General features: G+C 46.2%; 1 protein-coding gene across 1 annotated transcript in view; it reads right to left on the reverse strand.

Annotated features, from left to right (window-relative positions):
- Window positions 1-14870, reverse strand: part of fryb (furry homolog b (Drosophila)) — a 159620-nt gene that overhangs the window by 17806 nt on the left and 126944 nt on the right. Inside the window, exons 48-57 of the mRNA XM_082957584.1 lie at window positions 14215-14355; window positions 13456-13641; window positions 12868-13026; window positions 12519-12593; window positions 10353-10526; window positions 8903-9097; window positions 7907-8053; window positions 7403-7704; window positions 382-586; window positions 65-214 (exon numbers count right to left, since the gene is read on the reverse strand). Of these exons, the coding sequence (XP_082813710.1) occupies window positions 65-214; window positions 382-586; window positions 7403-7704; window positions 7907-8053; window positions 8903-9097; window positions 10353-10526; window positions 12519-12593; window positions 12868-13026; window positions 13456-13641; window positions 14215-14355 (1734 nt within the window). The remainder of the gene's footprint in view (window positions 1-64; window positions 215-381; window positions 587-7402; window positions 7705-7906; window positions 8054-8902; window positions 9098-10352; window positions 10527-12518; window positions 12594-12867; window positions 13027-13455; window positions 13642-14214; window positions 14356-14870) is intronic.

Consider the following 14870-nt stretch of genomic DNA (forward strand, 5'->3'; position numbering starts at 1 on the left):
AAATAAATTGCTATATTTTCAGTCATACAAATGCTATGGTTTGAGTGGAGTCAGCCCTACTCACCGTATCAGCGTCTACGTAGAGCGTGGGGCAGTCGGAACACGTTGTCAACATGTCAGATGACCTCACGAACTTTGACCCGATGCCCCTCAGGCCGTCTCCTAGGTAACCAGCGGCGTCACTGGTCAGGGAACAGAACTTAGTCTGGATGTTCTGAGAAGAGAGCGAGAGAGAAAGAAAGAAAGAAAGAAAGAGGAGACATATAATGTTATATAAAACAGTTACACCAATAACGTCATCCCCAATGACTGTTAACCCAATGACTGCATAGAACTTTCCAGAGTTTGACTGACTAACTGATCAATCGACTGATGGATTACCTGGAAGAGCGATGAGAAGACGTGGAAAGTATAGACGGCACAGGATCCGTCTGAGTCGGTTACCAGCTGGTTGATATGGCAACGCCATGCCTCCTCTGCGTCGTCACAAACAGTGGGCTGGAACGCAGCCAAGATGGCGGAGAAGAACGGTGAGGGGGGAGGAGGAAAACCAAGGTCCTCTAGGTCATCCACGTCATCACGGAGACTGTCAACACAGCAACGGGAGAGACAAGAATTGGACAGGCACACAGTAAGTTAGACATTGGTTTAGGAGTGATACAACCACTACTCATTGATATAGGAGTGATATCACCACTACTCATTGATATAGGAGTGATACAACCACTACTCATTGATTAGGTGTGATATCACCACTACTCATTGATATAGGAGTGATACAACCACTACTCATTGATATAGGAGTGATACAACCACTACTCATTGATTTAGGAGTGATATCACCACTACTCATTGATTAGGAGTGATACAACCACTACTCATTGATTTAGGAGTGATACAACCACTACTCATTGATTTAGGAGTGATATCACCACTACTCATTGATTAGGAGTGATACAACCACTACTCATTGATTTAGGAGTGATACAACCACTACTCATTGATATAGGAGTGATACAACCACTACTCATTGATTAGGAGTGATATCACCACTACTCATTGATTAGGAGTGATACAACCACTACTCATTGATTTAGGAGTGATACAACCACTACTCATTGATTAGGAGTGATACAACCACTACTCATTAATTTAGGAGTGATACAACCACTACTCATTGATTTAGGAGTGATACAACCACTACTCATTGATTTAGAAGTGATACAACCACTACTCATTGATTAGGAGTGATACAACCACTACTCATGACCGCAAACTATGGCAGTAGTAGTCATATTGTTATCAGTAGTAGTCATATTGTTATCAGAAGTAGTGTAAAGGGATTTATATGTTTTAATGTAATGATTAAATAATTCTACCCTGAGACTTAACTATTAGGGATATGGTCTATATAGCATGTAGAATGAGTAACTAAAATGTTAAGCATAAATCTAACGAGGTTGGACTGGAAACGAGAAGAATGTGTGTCTGTGTGTTTAACACCAAGAACTTTTAAACTGTGGTTGACCTGACCTAGCTTGAACTCTGAGGGTTTATGAGGGGGAGTCCCCCTCAAGGTTTCCCTAATCTCAGAGGAATGAAACAGTCGTCTGGGTAATGATCTACAGTGTTAAGAGATCTGGGGCCTTAATGTTTGTGTGTATGTGTGTGCGTAAATAAGGAGTGGTATATAATCGATGTCTCTGTACAATGGACTTCAGAACGGTCTCGTGAATAAACACTTCTGATTCTTGTAAGCTGAGCCTTCGTCTGTTTCATTCAACCAGAATCTCACACATTCTGGATGGCAGACTGAGTATTTTAATTGAAGTTAACATTGAGAACATAATTCTCGTAACAAGTAGTCATATTGTTATCAGTAGTAGTCATCGTGTTATCAGTAGTAGTCATCGTGTTATCAGTAGTAGTCATCGTGTTATCAGTAGTAGTCATCGTGTTATCAGTAGTAGTCATATTGTTATCAGTAGTAGTCATCGTGTTATCAGTAGTAGTTATATTGTTATCAGTAGTAGTAATCTTGTTATCAGTAGTAGTCATATTGTTATCAGTAGTAGTCATATTGTTATCAGTAGTAGTCATATTGTTATCAGTAGTAGTCATCGTGTTATCAGTAGTAGTCATCTTGTTATCAGTAGTAGTCATATTGTTATCAGTAGTAGTCATCTTGTTATCAGTAGTAGTCATATTGTTATCAGTAGTAGTCATATTGTTATCAGTAGTAGTCATATTGTTATCAGTAGTAGTCATATTGTTATCAGTAGTAGTCATCTTGTTATCAGTAGTAGTCATCTTGTTATCAGTAGTAGTCATCTTGTTATCAGTAGTAGTCATATTGTTATCAGTAGTAGTCATATTGTTATCAGTAGTAGTCATATTGTTATCAGTAGTAGTCATATTGTTATCAGTAGTAGTCATATTGTTATCAGTAGTAGTCATCTTGTTATCAGTAGTAGTCATATTGTTATCAGTAGTAGTCATCTTGTTATCAGTAGTAGTCATATTGTTATCAGTAGTAGTCATATTGTTATCAGTAGTAGTCATATTGTTATCAGTAGTAGTCATATTGTTATCAGTAGTAGTCATATTGTTATCAGTAGTAGTCATATTGTTATCAGTAGTAGTCATATTGTTATCAGTAGTAGTCATATTGTTATCAGTAGTAGTCATATTGTTATCAGTAGTAGTCATATTGTTATCAGTAGTAGTCATATTGTTATCAGTAGTAGTCATATTGTTATCAGTAGTAGTCATCTTGTTATCAGTAGTAGTCATATTGTTATCAGTAGTAGTCATATTGTTATCAGTAGTAGTCATATTGTTATCAGTAGTAGTCATATTGTTATCAGTAGTAGTCATATTGTTATCAGTAGTAGTCATCTTGTTATCAGTAGTAGTCATCTTGTTATCAGTAGTAGTCATATTGTTATCAGTAGTAGTCATCTTGTTATCAGTAGTAGTCATATTGTTATCAGTAGTAGTCATATTGTTATCAGTAGTAGTCATATTGTTATCAGTAGTAGTCATATTGTTATCAGTAGTAGTCATATTGTTATCAGTAGTAGTCATATTGTTATCAGTAGTAGTCATATTGTTATCAGTAGTAGTCATATTGTTATCAGTAGTAGTCATATTGTTATCAGTAGTAGTCATATTGTTATCAGTAGTAGTCATATTGTTATCAGTAGTAGTCATATTGTTATCAGTAGTAGTCATCTTGTTATCAGTAGTAGTCATCTTGTTATCAGTAGTAGTCATCTTGTTATCAGTAGTAGTCATATTGTTATCAGTAGTAGTCATCGTGTTATCAGTAGTAGTCATATTGTTATCAGTAGTAGTCATATTGTTATCAGTAGTAGTCATATTGTTATCAGTAGTAGTCATATTGTTATCAGTAGTAGTCATATTGTTATCAGTAGTAGTCATCTTGTTATCAGTAGTAGTCATATTGTTATCAGTAGTAGTCATCTTGTTATCAGTAGTAGTTATATTGTTATCAGTAGTAGTCATCTTGTTATCAGTAGTAGTCATATTGTTATCAGTAGTAGTCAGTCATAATGTCTCTTTCTGGGTCTGTATTTCTCTTTGTCTGGGTCTGTTCCTGTCTCTGTCTGGGTCTGTTCCTGTCTCTGTCTGGGTCTGTTCCTGTCTCTGTCTGTTCCTGTCTCTGTCTGGGTCTGTTCCTGTCTCTCTCTCTGTCTGGGTCTGTTCCTGTCTCTCTCTCTGTCTCTGTCTGTTCCTGTCTCTGTCTGGGTCTGTTCCTGTCTCTCTCTCTGTCTCTGTCTGTTCCTGTCTCTGTCTGGGTCTGTTCCTGTCTCTCTCTCTGTCTCTGTCTGTTCCTGTCTCTGTCTGGGTCTGTTCCTGTCTCTCTCTCTGTCTCTGTCTGTTCCTGTCTCTGTCTGGGTCTGTTCCTGTCTCTCTCTCTGTCTGGGTCTGTTCCTGTCTCTCTCTCTGTCTCTGTCTGTTCCTGTCTCTGTCTGGGTCTGTTCCTGTCTCTCTCTCTGTCTCTGTCTGTTCCTGTCTCTGTCTGGGTCTGTTCCTGTCTCTCTCTCTGTCTGGGTCTGTTCCTGTCTCTGTCTGGGTCTGTTCCTGTCTCTGTCTGTTCCTGTCTCTGTCTGGGTCTGTTCCTGTCTCTCTCTCTGTCTCTGTCTGTTCCTGTCTCTGTCTGGGTCTGTTCCTGTCTCTCTCTCTGTCTGGGTCTGTTCCTGTCTCTCTCTCTGTCTCTGTCTGTTCCTGTCTCTGTCTGGGTCTGTTCCTGTCTCTCTCTCTGTCTCTGTCTGTTCCTGTCTCTGTCTGGGTCTGTTCCTGTCTCTCTCTCTGTCTCTGTCTGTTCCTGTCTCTGTCTGGGTCTGTTCCTGTCTCTCTCTCTGTCTCTGTCTGTTCCTGTCTCTGTCTGGGTCTGTTCCTGTCTCTCTCTCTGTCTGGGTCTGTTCCTGTCTCTCTCTCTGTCTCTGTCTGTTCCTGTCTCTGTCTGGGTCTGTTCCTGTCTCTCTCTCTGTCTCTGTCTGTTCCTGTCTCTGTCTGTTCCTGTCTCTCTCTCTGTCTGGGTCTGTTCCTGTCTCTGTCTGGGTCTGTTCCTGTCTCTGTCTGTTCCTGTCTCTGTCTGGGTCTGTTCCTGTCTCTCTCTCTGTCTCTGTCTGTTCCTGTCTCTGTCTGGGTCTGTTCCTGTCTCTCTCTCTGTCTCTGTCTGTTCCTGTCTCTGTCTGGGTCTGTTCCTGTCTCTCTCTCTGTCTGGGTCTGTTCCTGTCTCTCTCTCTGTCTCTGTCTGTTCCTGTCTCTGTCTGGGTCTGTTCCTGTCTCTCTCTCTGTCTCTGTCTGTTCCTGTCTCTGTCTGGGTCTGTTCCTGTCTCTCTCTCTGTCTGGGTCTGTTCCTGTCTCTGTCTGGGTCTGTTCCTGTCTCTGTCTGTTCCTGTCTCTGTCTGGGTCTGTTCCTGTCTCTCTCTCTGTCTCTGTCTGTTCCTGTTTCTGTCTAGGTCTGTTTCTGAGTAGAACCTAACATTGTTATCAATAGTTTTTCATCAAAGAAAATGTAAATGTATTCCTTCATCACTGTATTTCATATGTGTTCCAGTACCTGGGCAGACAGCTAGCAGGGCTCTATAGGTCTCTGGTCCTGGTTGCTATGTGTGTGTGTGTGTGTTCCAGTACCTGGGCAGACAGCTAGCAGGGCTCTATAGGTTTCTGGTCCTGGTTGCTATGTGTGTGTGTGTGTTCCAGTACCTGGGCAGACAGCTAGCAGGGCTCTATAGGTTTCTGGTCCTGGTTGCTATGTGTGTGTGTTCCAGTACCTGGACAGACAGCTAGCAGGGCTCTATAGGTCTCTGGTCTGGTTGCTATGTGTGTGTGTTCCAGTACCTGGGCAGACAGCTAGCAGGGCTCTATAGGTCTCTGGTCTGGTTGCTATGTGTGTGTGTGTGTTCCAGTACCTGGGCAGACAGCTAGCAGGGCTCTATAGGTTTCTGGTCCTGGTTGCTATGTGTGTGTGTGTGTTCCAGTACCTGGGCAGAGAGCTAGCAGGGCTCTATAGGTTTCTGGTCCTGGTTGCTATGTGTGTGTGTTCCAGTACCTGGGCAGAGAGCTAGCAGGGCTCTATAGGTTTCTGGTCCTGGTTGCTATGTGTGTGTGTTCCAGTACCTGGGCAGACAGCTAGCAGGGCTCTATAGGTTTCTGGTCCTGGTTGCTATGTGTGTGTGTTCCAGTACCTGGGCAGACAGCTAGCAGGGCTCTATAGGTCTCTGGTCCTGGTTGCTATGTGTGTGTGTTCCAGTACCTGGGCAGACAGCTAGCAGGGCTCTATAGGTTTCTGGTCCTGGTTGCTATGTGTGTGTTCCAGTACCTGGACAGACAGCTAGCAGGGCTCTATAGGTCTCTGGTCTGGTTGCTATGTGTGTGTGTGTGTGTTCCAGTACCTGGGCAGACAGCTAGCAGGGCTCTATAGGTCTCTGGTCTGGTTGCTATGTGTGTGTGTTCCAGTACCTGGACAGACAGCTAGCAGGGCTCTATAGGTCTCTGGTCCTGGTTGCTATGTGTGTGTGTGTGTTCCAGTACCTGGGCAGACAGCTAGCAGGGCTCTATAGGTCTCTGGTCTGGTTGCTATGTGTGTGTGTGTGTTCCAGTACCTGGGCAGACAGCTAGCAGGGCTCTATAGGTCTCTGGTCTGGTTGCTATGTGTGTGTGTTCCAGTACCTGGACAGACAGCTAGCAGGGCTCTATAGGTCTCTGGTCCTGGTTGCTATGTGTGTGTGTGTGTGTTCCAGTACCTGGGCAGACAGCTAGCAGGGCTCTATAGGTCTCTGGTCCTGGTTGCTATGTGTGTGTGTTCCAGTACCTGGGCAGACAGCTAGCAGGGCTCTATAGGTCTCTGGTCCTGGTTGCTATGTGTGTGTGTTCCAGTACCTGGGCAGACAGCTAGCAGGGCTCTATAGGTCTCTGGTCCTGGTTGCTATGTGTGTGTGTGTGTTCCAGTACCTGGGCAGACAGCTAGCAGGGCTCTATAGGTCTCTGGTCCTGGTTGCTATGTGTGTGTGTGTGTTCCAGTACCTGGGCAGACAGCTAGCAGGGCTCTATAGGTCTCTGGTCTGGTTGCTATGTGTGTGTGTTCCAGTACCTGGGCAGACAGCTAGCAGGGCTCTATAGGTCTCTGGTCCTGGTTGCTATGTGTGTGTGTGTGTTCCAGTACCTGGGCAGACAGCTAGCAGGGCTCTATAGGTCTCTGGTCTGGTTGCTATGTGTGTGTGTTCCAGTACCTGGGCAGACAGCTAGCAGGGCTCTATAGGTTTCTGGTCCTGGTTGCTATGTGTGTGTGTGTGTTCCAGTACCTGGGCAGACAGCTAGCAGGGCTCTATAGGTTTCTGGTCCTGGTTGCTATGTGTGTGTGTTCCAGTACCTGGGCAGACAGCTAGCAGGGCTCTATAGGTTTCTGGTCCTGGTTGCTATGTGTGTGTGTTCCAGTACCTGGGCAGACAGCTAGCAGGGCTCTATAGGTATCTGGTCCTGGTTGCTATGTGTGTGTGTGTGATCCAGTACCTGGGCAGACAGCTAGCAGGGCTCTATAGGTCTCTGGTCCTGGTTGCTATGTGTGTGTGTGTGTTCCAGTACCTGGGCAGACAGCTAGCAGGGCTCTATAGGTCTCTGGTCCTGGTTGCTATGTGTGTGTGTGTGTTCCAGTACCTGGGCAGACAGCTAGCAGGGCTCTATAGGTCTCTGGTCTGGTTGCTATGTGTGTGTGTTCCAGTACCTGGGCAGACAGCTAGCAGGGCTCTATAGGTCTCTGGTCCTGGTTGCTATGTGTGTGTGTGTGTGTGTTCCAGTACCTGGGCAGACAGCTAGCAGGACTCTATAGGTCTCTGGTCTGGTTGCTATGTGTGTGTGTGTGTTCCAGTACCTGGGCAGACAGCTAGGGTCTAGAAACCCCAGCGGTGGTCTACAGAGCTCCATGCTGTGTCCATGGTGACCGTGGTGTTCCAGGTCCAGAGTGAAGCTCTCCCCCTCCCAACAGTCAGATCCCAAGGCCTGGGGAAGGTCATTCACACTGAGAGACAGATCAGATCCCAGACCCTGGGGAAGGTCATTCACACTGAGAGACAGGTCATCGTCCTGGCCCTGGGGAAGGTCGTTTACACTGAGAGACAGGTCATCGTCCTGCCCCTGGGTGTCTTCATCATCACCACATACACTCACACCACCCTGGAGGAGGAGGAGGAGTGGGGGGGGGAGGAAGAGAGAGAAACACCATGAGGTCCAAGGCCTTTGTCTAATTGTGTCTTTGAAGTCTTTAGGTGTGTGTGTGTGTGTGTGTATGTGTGTGTGTGTGTGTGTGTGTGTGTGTGTGTGTGTGTCTGTGTGTGTGTGTGTGTGTGTGTGTGTGTGTGCGTGTGTGTATACTAACCCGTAGTCCTCCCTGCTCGTCGTGTGGAGGTCCCTGGCTGGTCCCTGGTGTGGTGGCGTTGAGGGATTGTGGGTCAGCTGAAGTGGTGTCGCACGACGTAGAGAGAGAGTCTGTGTGGTTGGTCTCCTCTGACGGAGAGAGATTAGTCTGCAGGGTAAGGCAACATAAGACATCTCATTTTCTGAAACGAACAATGGACCTAAATATACAGGACACCTCAAACCCTGTTCTGAGGACTCCTTGTTTCCAAATCCTGGGGTCAGTTTTAACATTATGGCCGTACTTGGCCGTTTTAGTGATATTCATGTTGTGTTCTGTTGAGGTTGTGCTATGTTCATCTCATGGTCAGTACTAACCAGTTGTGAGTGTAGTTGTGGTGTGTTGAGGTTGTGCTAGGTTCATCTCATGGTCAGTACTAACCAGTTGTGAGTGTAGTTGTGGTGTGTTGAGGTTGTGCTAGGTTCATCTCATGGTCAGTACTAACCAGTTGTGAGTGTAGTTGTGGTGGGTTGAGGTTGTGCTAGGTTCATCTCATGGTCAGTACTAACCAGTTGTGAGTGTAGTTGTGGTGGGTTGAGGTTGTGCTATGTTCATCTCATGGTCAGTACTAACCAGTTGTGAGTGTAGTTGTGGTGTGGTGAGGTTGTGCTAGGTTCATCTCATGGTCAGTACTAACCAGTTGTGAGTGTAGTTGTGGTGTGTTGAGGTTGTGTTAGGTTCATCTCATGGTCAGTACTAACCAGTTGTGAGTGTAGTTGTGGTGTGTTGAGGTTGTGTTAGGTTCATCTCATGGTCAGTACTAACCAGTTGTGAGTGTAGTTGTGGTGTGTTGAGGTTGTGTAAGGTTAATCTCATGGTCAGTACTAACCAGTTGTGAGTGTAGTTGTGGTGTGTTGAGGTTGTGCTATGTTCATCTCATGGTCAGTACTAACCAGTTGTGAGTGTAGTTGTGGTGTGTTGAGGTTGTGCTATGTTCATCTCATGGTCAGTACTAACCAGTTGTGAGTGAGACAGACTCTGACTGGTAGAGGACTCTTCTTCCTCTGATGATTGGTCAGAGTCCTGTGGGTCTTCTTGTCCCAGACTGGGGGTGCTGCCCGAGTGTTGACTCTCCTCTAACAGGTCACCAAGCTCTGTGCTGTCCAGAGAACGCCTCCGTACACCCCAGTTAAAGTTATCCACGCTCTCGCCCTGAAAACACACACACAGGTCAACTTTAGCCGTGCTCCTCTGCAAAACTCATATCTGGCATGCATTTGTTCAAAATGGCACACAAATGTCATCAGACTTAAAAGGATAATTCACAGAAGTTACAGAGTTACTTTGGTGAAAGAAAAAAAAACATGTCTATGTCATTTTGAAATTCTGGGTGAACTATCACTTTAACTATTCATGGGCTGCATGTTTCCTCACAAGATTGTTTTGAGCGTTTGTTTTGAACTGATACCCGACTGAGCATTCTAACGCATTGACAATGAGCACTGATGAAGATTTCATCTAAAGTGTATTACAGTGGCTTGTAAACACGATGACATTTCAATAGGAGGCAGATACTTAGTATGAAAACCTTTCGTCATCATTTTGATGTCACCAGATTGACTTTCGATGCAGTTTAACGTTAACTAGCTCGCTAAGATTGAGGGGAGGCCACCGGATTTTAGCTAGCTGACGTTAGCATTGCTAGCTATTTTTGACAAACTTTGCTAGCTATTGACAACATTGCCATCTGTCTTAAGTACATTTGACGACATGATAATGCTTGACAAAGTTGTTTCCTACTAAATATTTGACTACTTTAGCAATTCCATCGTATTTCCAGGCACTATAGTGTAATTTAAACGAAGCATTATTTAGCCTCCGTCCACAATGACTAGGCTTATCACCACTTTATGGCACCACTATGGCGCCGCCGATAGAGGACAGCTTGAGAAAGTTCATAACAATGTCATGACGCGACCGAGTTACGGAGGTGCAACCTATGAATATCAGCGTCTGTAAGTTACCATAACAACACTACAGCACTGTTATGAGCTCATGCACAGAACAGCTGACTGGATCACCCTAGCAACAGGTATTTAAGTGTGACATCATTAGTGCTGCCGACTGCACACGCTCAGAGCACCACATTCACAGCGTGAGACAGAGCTTACCTGGAGCTCCTAATGCAGCAGAGGGGAGAGAGAGAAATACAGAGTTACAGAGAGAGAGATGGGGGGAAGAGAGAGAGAAGAAGAAAACATTACAGAAACAGCGTGTTAGGGACAGAGAGAGCTAGAGAGAAGACAGGCATACACAAAAGAGAAAGGGAGAGAAAAAGGGAGAATACTGTATATACATTTGTAAAAGCAAAGATGTACATGAGTAACGTCAGTGTGGGAGTGGCCTGGTGCTGTCTTTGGTAACAGTCTAAGTGGGTGTGTCTCTGTCTCCATGGTAACTGTCTCACCTCTCCGTCCTCCAGCTCTACATCCAGGAAGTCAAAGTCTCGGAACACTCTGAACTGCTGCTCTGACGCCGTGTCATCCAGTGTGTCCTCTCTGGTTCCTCCCTCCTCTGAAGACACGCCACTCCCCTGAACCTCCATCATCATGTCCAGGTCCCCACAGGACGAGAAGATCACCTGCAGGACAGGTAAACATAACGACAGGTTTATAACAGTGTCATAACGGTCTGCATCTCCATCAGCTCCAGACCACCTGGAGGGGACAGGTAAACATAACGACAGGTTCATAACAGTGTCATAACGGTCTGCACCTCCACCAGCTCCAGACCACCTGGAGGGGACAGGTAAACATAACGACAGGTTCATAACAGTGTCATAACGGTCTGCACCTCCACCAGCTCCAGACCACCTGGAGGGGACAGGTAAACATAACGACAGGTTCATAACAGTGTCATAACGGTCTGCACCTCCACCAGCTCCAGACCACCTGGAGGGGACAGGTAAACATAACGACAGGTTCATAACAGTGTCATAACGGTCTGCACCTCCACCAGCTCCAGACCACCTGGAGGGGACAGGTAAACATAACGACAGGTTTATAACAGTGTCATAACGGTCTGCACCTCCACCAGCTCCAGACCACCTGGAGGGGACAGGTAAACATAACGACAGGTTTATAACAGTGTCATAACGGTCTGCACCTCCACCAGCTCCAGACCACCTGGAGGGGACAGGTAAACATAACGACAGGTTCATAACAGTGTCATAACGGTCTGCACCTCCACCAGCTCCAGACCACCTGGAGGGGACAGGTAAACATAACGACAGGTTCATAACAGTGTCATAACGGTCTGCACCTCCACCAGCTCCAGACCACCTGGAGGGGACAGGTAAACATAACGACAGGTTCATAACAGTGTCATAACGGTCTGCACCTCCACCAGCTCCAGACCACCTGGAGGGGACAGGTAAACATAACGACAGGTTCATAACAGTGTCATAACGGTCTGCACCTCCACCAGCTCCAGACCACCTGGAGGGGACAGGTAAACATAACGACAGGTTCATAACAGTGTCATAACGGTCTGCACCTCCACCAGCTCCAGACCACCTGGAGGGGACAGGTAAACATAACGACAGGTTTATAACAGTGTCATAACGGTCTGCACCTCCACCAGCTCCAGACCACCTGGAGGGGACAGGTAAACATAACGACAGGTTTATAACAGTGTCATAACGGTCTGCACCTCCACCAGCTCCAGACCACCTGGAGGGGACAGGTAAACATAACGACAGGTTCATAACAGTGTCATAACGGTCTGCACCTCCACCAGCTCCAGACCACCTGGAGGGGACAGGTAAACATAACGACAGGTTCATAACAGTGTCATAACGGTCTGCACCTCCACCAGCTCCAGACCACCTGGAGGGGACAGGTAAACATAACGACAGGTTCATAACAGTGTCATAACGGTCTACACCTCCACCAGCTCCAGACCACCTGGAGGGGACAGGTAAACATAACGACAGGTTTATAACAGTGTCATAACGGTCTGCACCTCCACCAGCTCCAGACCACCTGGAGGGGACAGGTAAACATAACGACAGGTTCATAACAGTGTCATAACGGTCTGCACCTCCACCAGCTCCAGACCACCTGGAGGGGACAGGTAAACATAACGACAGGTTCATAACAGTGTCATAACGGTCTGCACCTCCACCAGCTCCAGACCACCTGGATGGGACAGGTAAACATAACGACAGGTTCATAACAGTGTCATAACGGTCTGCACCTCCACCAGCTCCAGACCACCTGGAGGGGACAGGTAAACATAACGACAGGTTCATAACAGTGTCATAACGGTCTGCACCTCCATCAGCTCCAGACCACCTGGAGGGGACAGGTAAACATAACGACAGGTTCATAACAGTGTCATAACGGTCTGCACCTCCACCAGCTCCAGACCACCTGGAGGGGACAGGTAAACATAACGACAGGTTCATAACAGTGTCATAACGGTCTGCACCTCCACCAGCTCCAGACCACCTGGAGGGGACAGGTAAACATAACGACAGGTTTATAACAGTGTCATAACGGTCTGCACCTCCACCAGCTCCAGACCACCTGAAGGGGACAGGTAAGGAAGAGGAGACAGTGTTTTGACTCACCGAGGGGTTTTTGGTGAGTCCAACCTCTTGCCCACACAAAGACAGAACGTTCACCAGCTTCTCTCTTGTTCTCTTCTGCAGGAGGGAGAGGAGGAGGAAGTGTTATTGAACACATGAAATACAGCTTTAACATTTCTATATTATGAATCATCTTCTCCAACTAAACACTCTAGCATAGTTACAGTACCACAATGAAACAACCTTCAACAAACCACTTCACAATCATACAATTGAACACATCTCTCTTGCAACAACAAAAAACTATGTCTCACTTTGACCAAATACCATGGTTAAACTACCAGAAGGAAACAACCGTGTTACCTAACTAACTGACTGACTGGTGTGTTACCTGTGAGGACTGAGGTCTCCTCCAGCTGACAGGCACTAGGACGGTGTTGGAGTTAGAACCAGAGGAGGTGGAGGAGGTGCTACGGGTCACAGCCCTGGCCTTCCCCTCTCTACCCCCTGATCCCTGCAGCTCATCAAACCTCCGCCCGATCACTGGAGTCTAGGAGAGAGAGAGAGAGAGAGAGAGAGAGAGAGAGAGAGAGAGAGAGAGAGAGAGAGAGAGAGAGAGAGAGAGAGAGAGAGAGAGAGAGAGAGACAGAGAGAGAGAGAGAGAGAGAGAATCAAATAAACAGATAAACAAACAGCTATTAATACTATAATATTTTAACACTAACCATCCAACCTTTATTTAGTAACATATCTCTATAAACATGAATACTATAATGACACAACAGATTACTTCAGAGACGGATAGAGAGATAGAGAACAAGAGATCAAGAAAGAAAGAAAGACTAGGAAACAAAGCGAGAGAGAGAGAGAGAGAGAGAGAGAGAGAGAGAGAGAGAGAGAGAGAGAGAGAGAGAGAGAGAGTTGTCAGTCGTTCAAAGTAAGACGGAGTCTGCGTGTCTGTGTTCGATGGCTCTCCCACCTCTGAGATGTCAAAGGTGAAGTCCAGTGTCTTGCCGGGCAGGGCCTTGGCTGATCCGTCCCAGATCCTACTGACCTCCAGGTTAGAGAGGTCACCGTGGGCGTGGCTATAAGCTGGGTGGACCAGACTGGCTGACCGGGACACCACCAGCTTCAGAATGTTTAATGCATCCTTCCAGTGGACCGTCTGATGGGACAGAGAGAGAGAGAGAGAGGGTTACACACACACACACACACACACACACACACACACACACAACACACACACACACACACACACACACACACACACACACACACACACACACACACACACACACACACACACAGCCAAATGTAGGATATTGCAGTATATGGGGCAGGTATTGCAGTATTGGGGCAGGTATTGCAGTATATGGGGTAGATATTACAGTATTGGGGCAGGTATTGCAGTACTGGGGCAGGTATTGCAGTATTAGGGCAGGCATTACAGTATTGGGGTAGATATTGCAGTATATGGGGTAGATATTGCAGTATTGGGGCAGGTATTGCAGTTTTGGGGCAGGTATTGCAGTTTTGGGGCAGGTATTTCAGTATATGGGGTAGATATTGCAGTATTGTGGTACAGTAGGTATTGCAGTTTTGGGGCAGGTATTGCAGTTTTGGGGCAGATATTGCAGTATATGGGGTAGATATTGCAGTACTGGGGCAGGTATAGCAGTTTTGGGGAGGGTATTGCGGTATTGGGGCAGGTATTGAGGTTGCTAGGTAGAGGACTGACCTGTACAAACTTCTCGATGGTCTTCAGGACGTCAGCGTTGAACTGTTTGACCTGGACAACCGTCATGTCCATGTGGCTCAACAGACAGTAGATGATCTGGAGCAATGACTGTTGCATGCTGGGTAGGCCCTTGTCCAGGAGCTACAGCAGAGAGAGTGGGGCAGGGAGAGGGGGAGAGAGAGATAGATGATAAACTGTAGACCATACTATTTACCAAGAGAGTTTTCATCTATAGTTTTCATTGCTGTCTACTTACCACCACAAACCGATGCTGGCACTAAGACTGTACTGAACGAGCTGAATAGGGCCATAAGCAAAGCTCATCCTAGTGATGTTAATGCAGGAAAACTGAAATCCGTCTTACCTCATTTCTAGCAGCTTGTCACCTGTGCAACTAGAGGCGAAAAAAACTCTAGATCACCTTTACTCCACACACAGAGATCCATACAAAGCTCTCCCTCGCCCTCCATTTGGCATATGTGACCATAACTTTATCCTCCTGATTGGAATATGTTCCGGGGTATTGAGGAGTTTACCACATCAGTCACCGGCTTCATTAATAAGTGCATCGACGACGTCGTCACCACAGTGACAGTATGTACATATCCCAACCAGAAGCCAACCAGTTTCCGCTTTCAAGGAGAAGAACACTATTC

This window comes from Salmo salar, chromosome 11 (assembly GCF_965601325.2).
Source record: "Salmo salar chromosome 11, fSalSal1, whole genome shotgun sequence".
Taxonomy (NCBI): domain Eukaryota; kingdom Metazoa; phylum Chordata; class Actinopteri; order Salmoniformes; family Salmonidae; genus Salmo; species Salmo salar.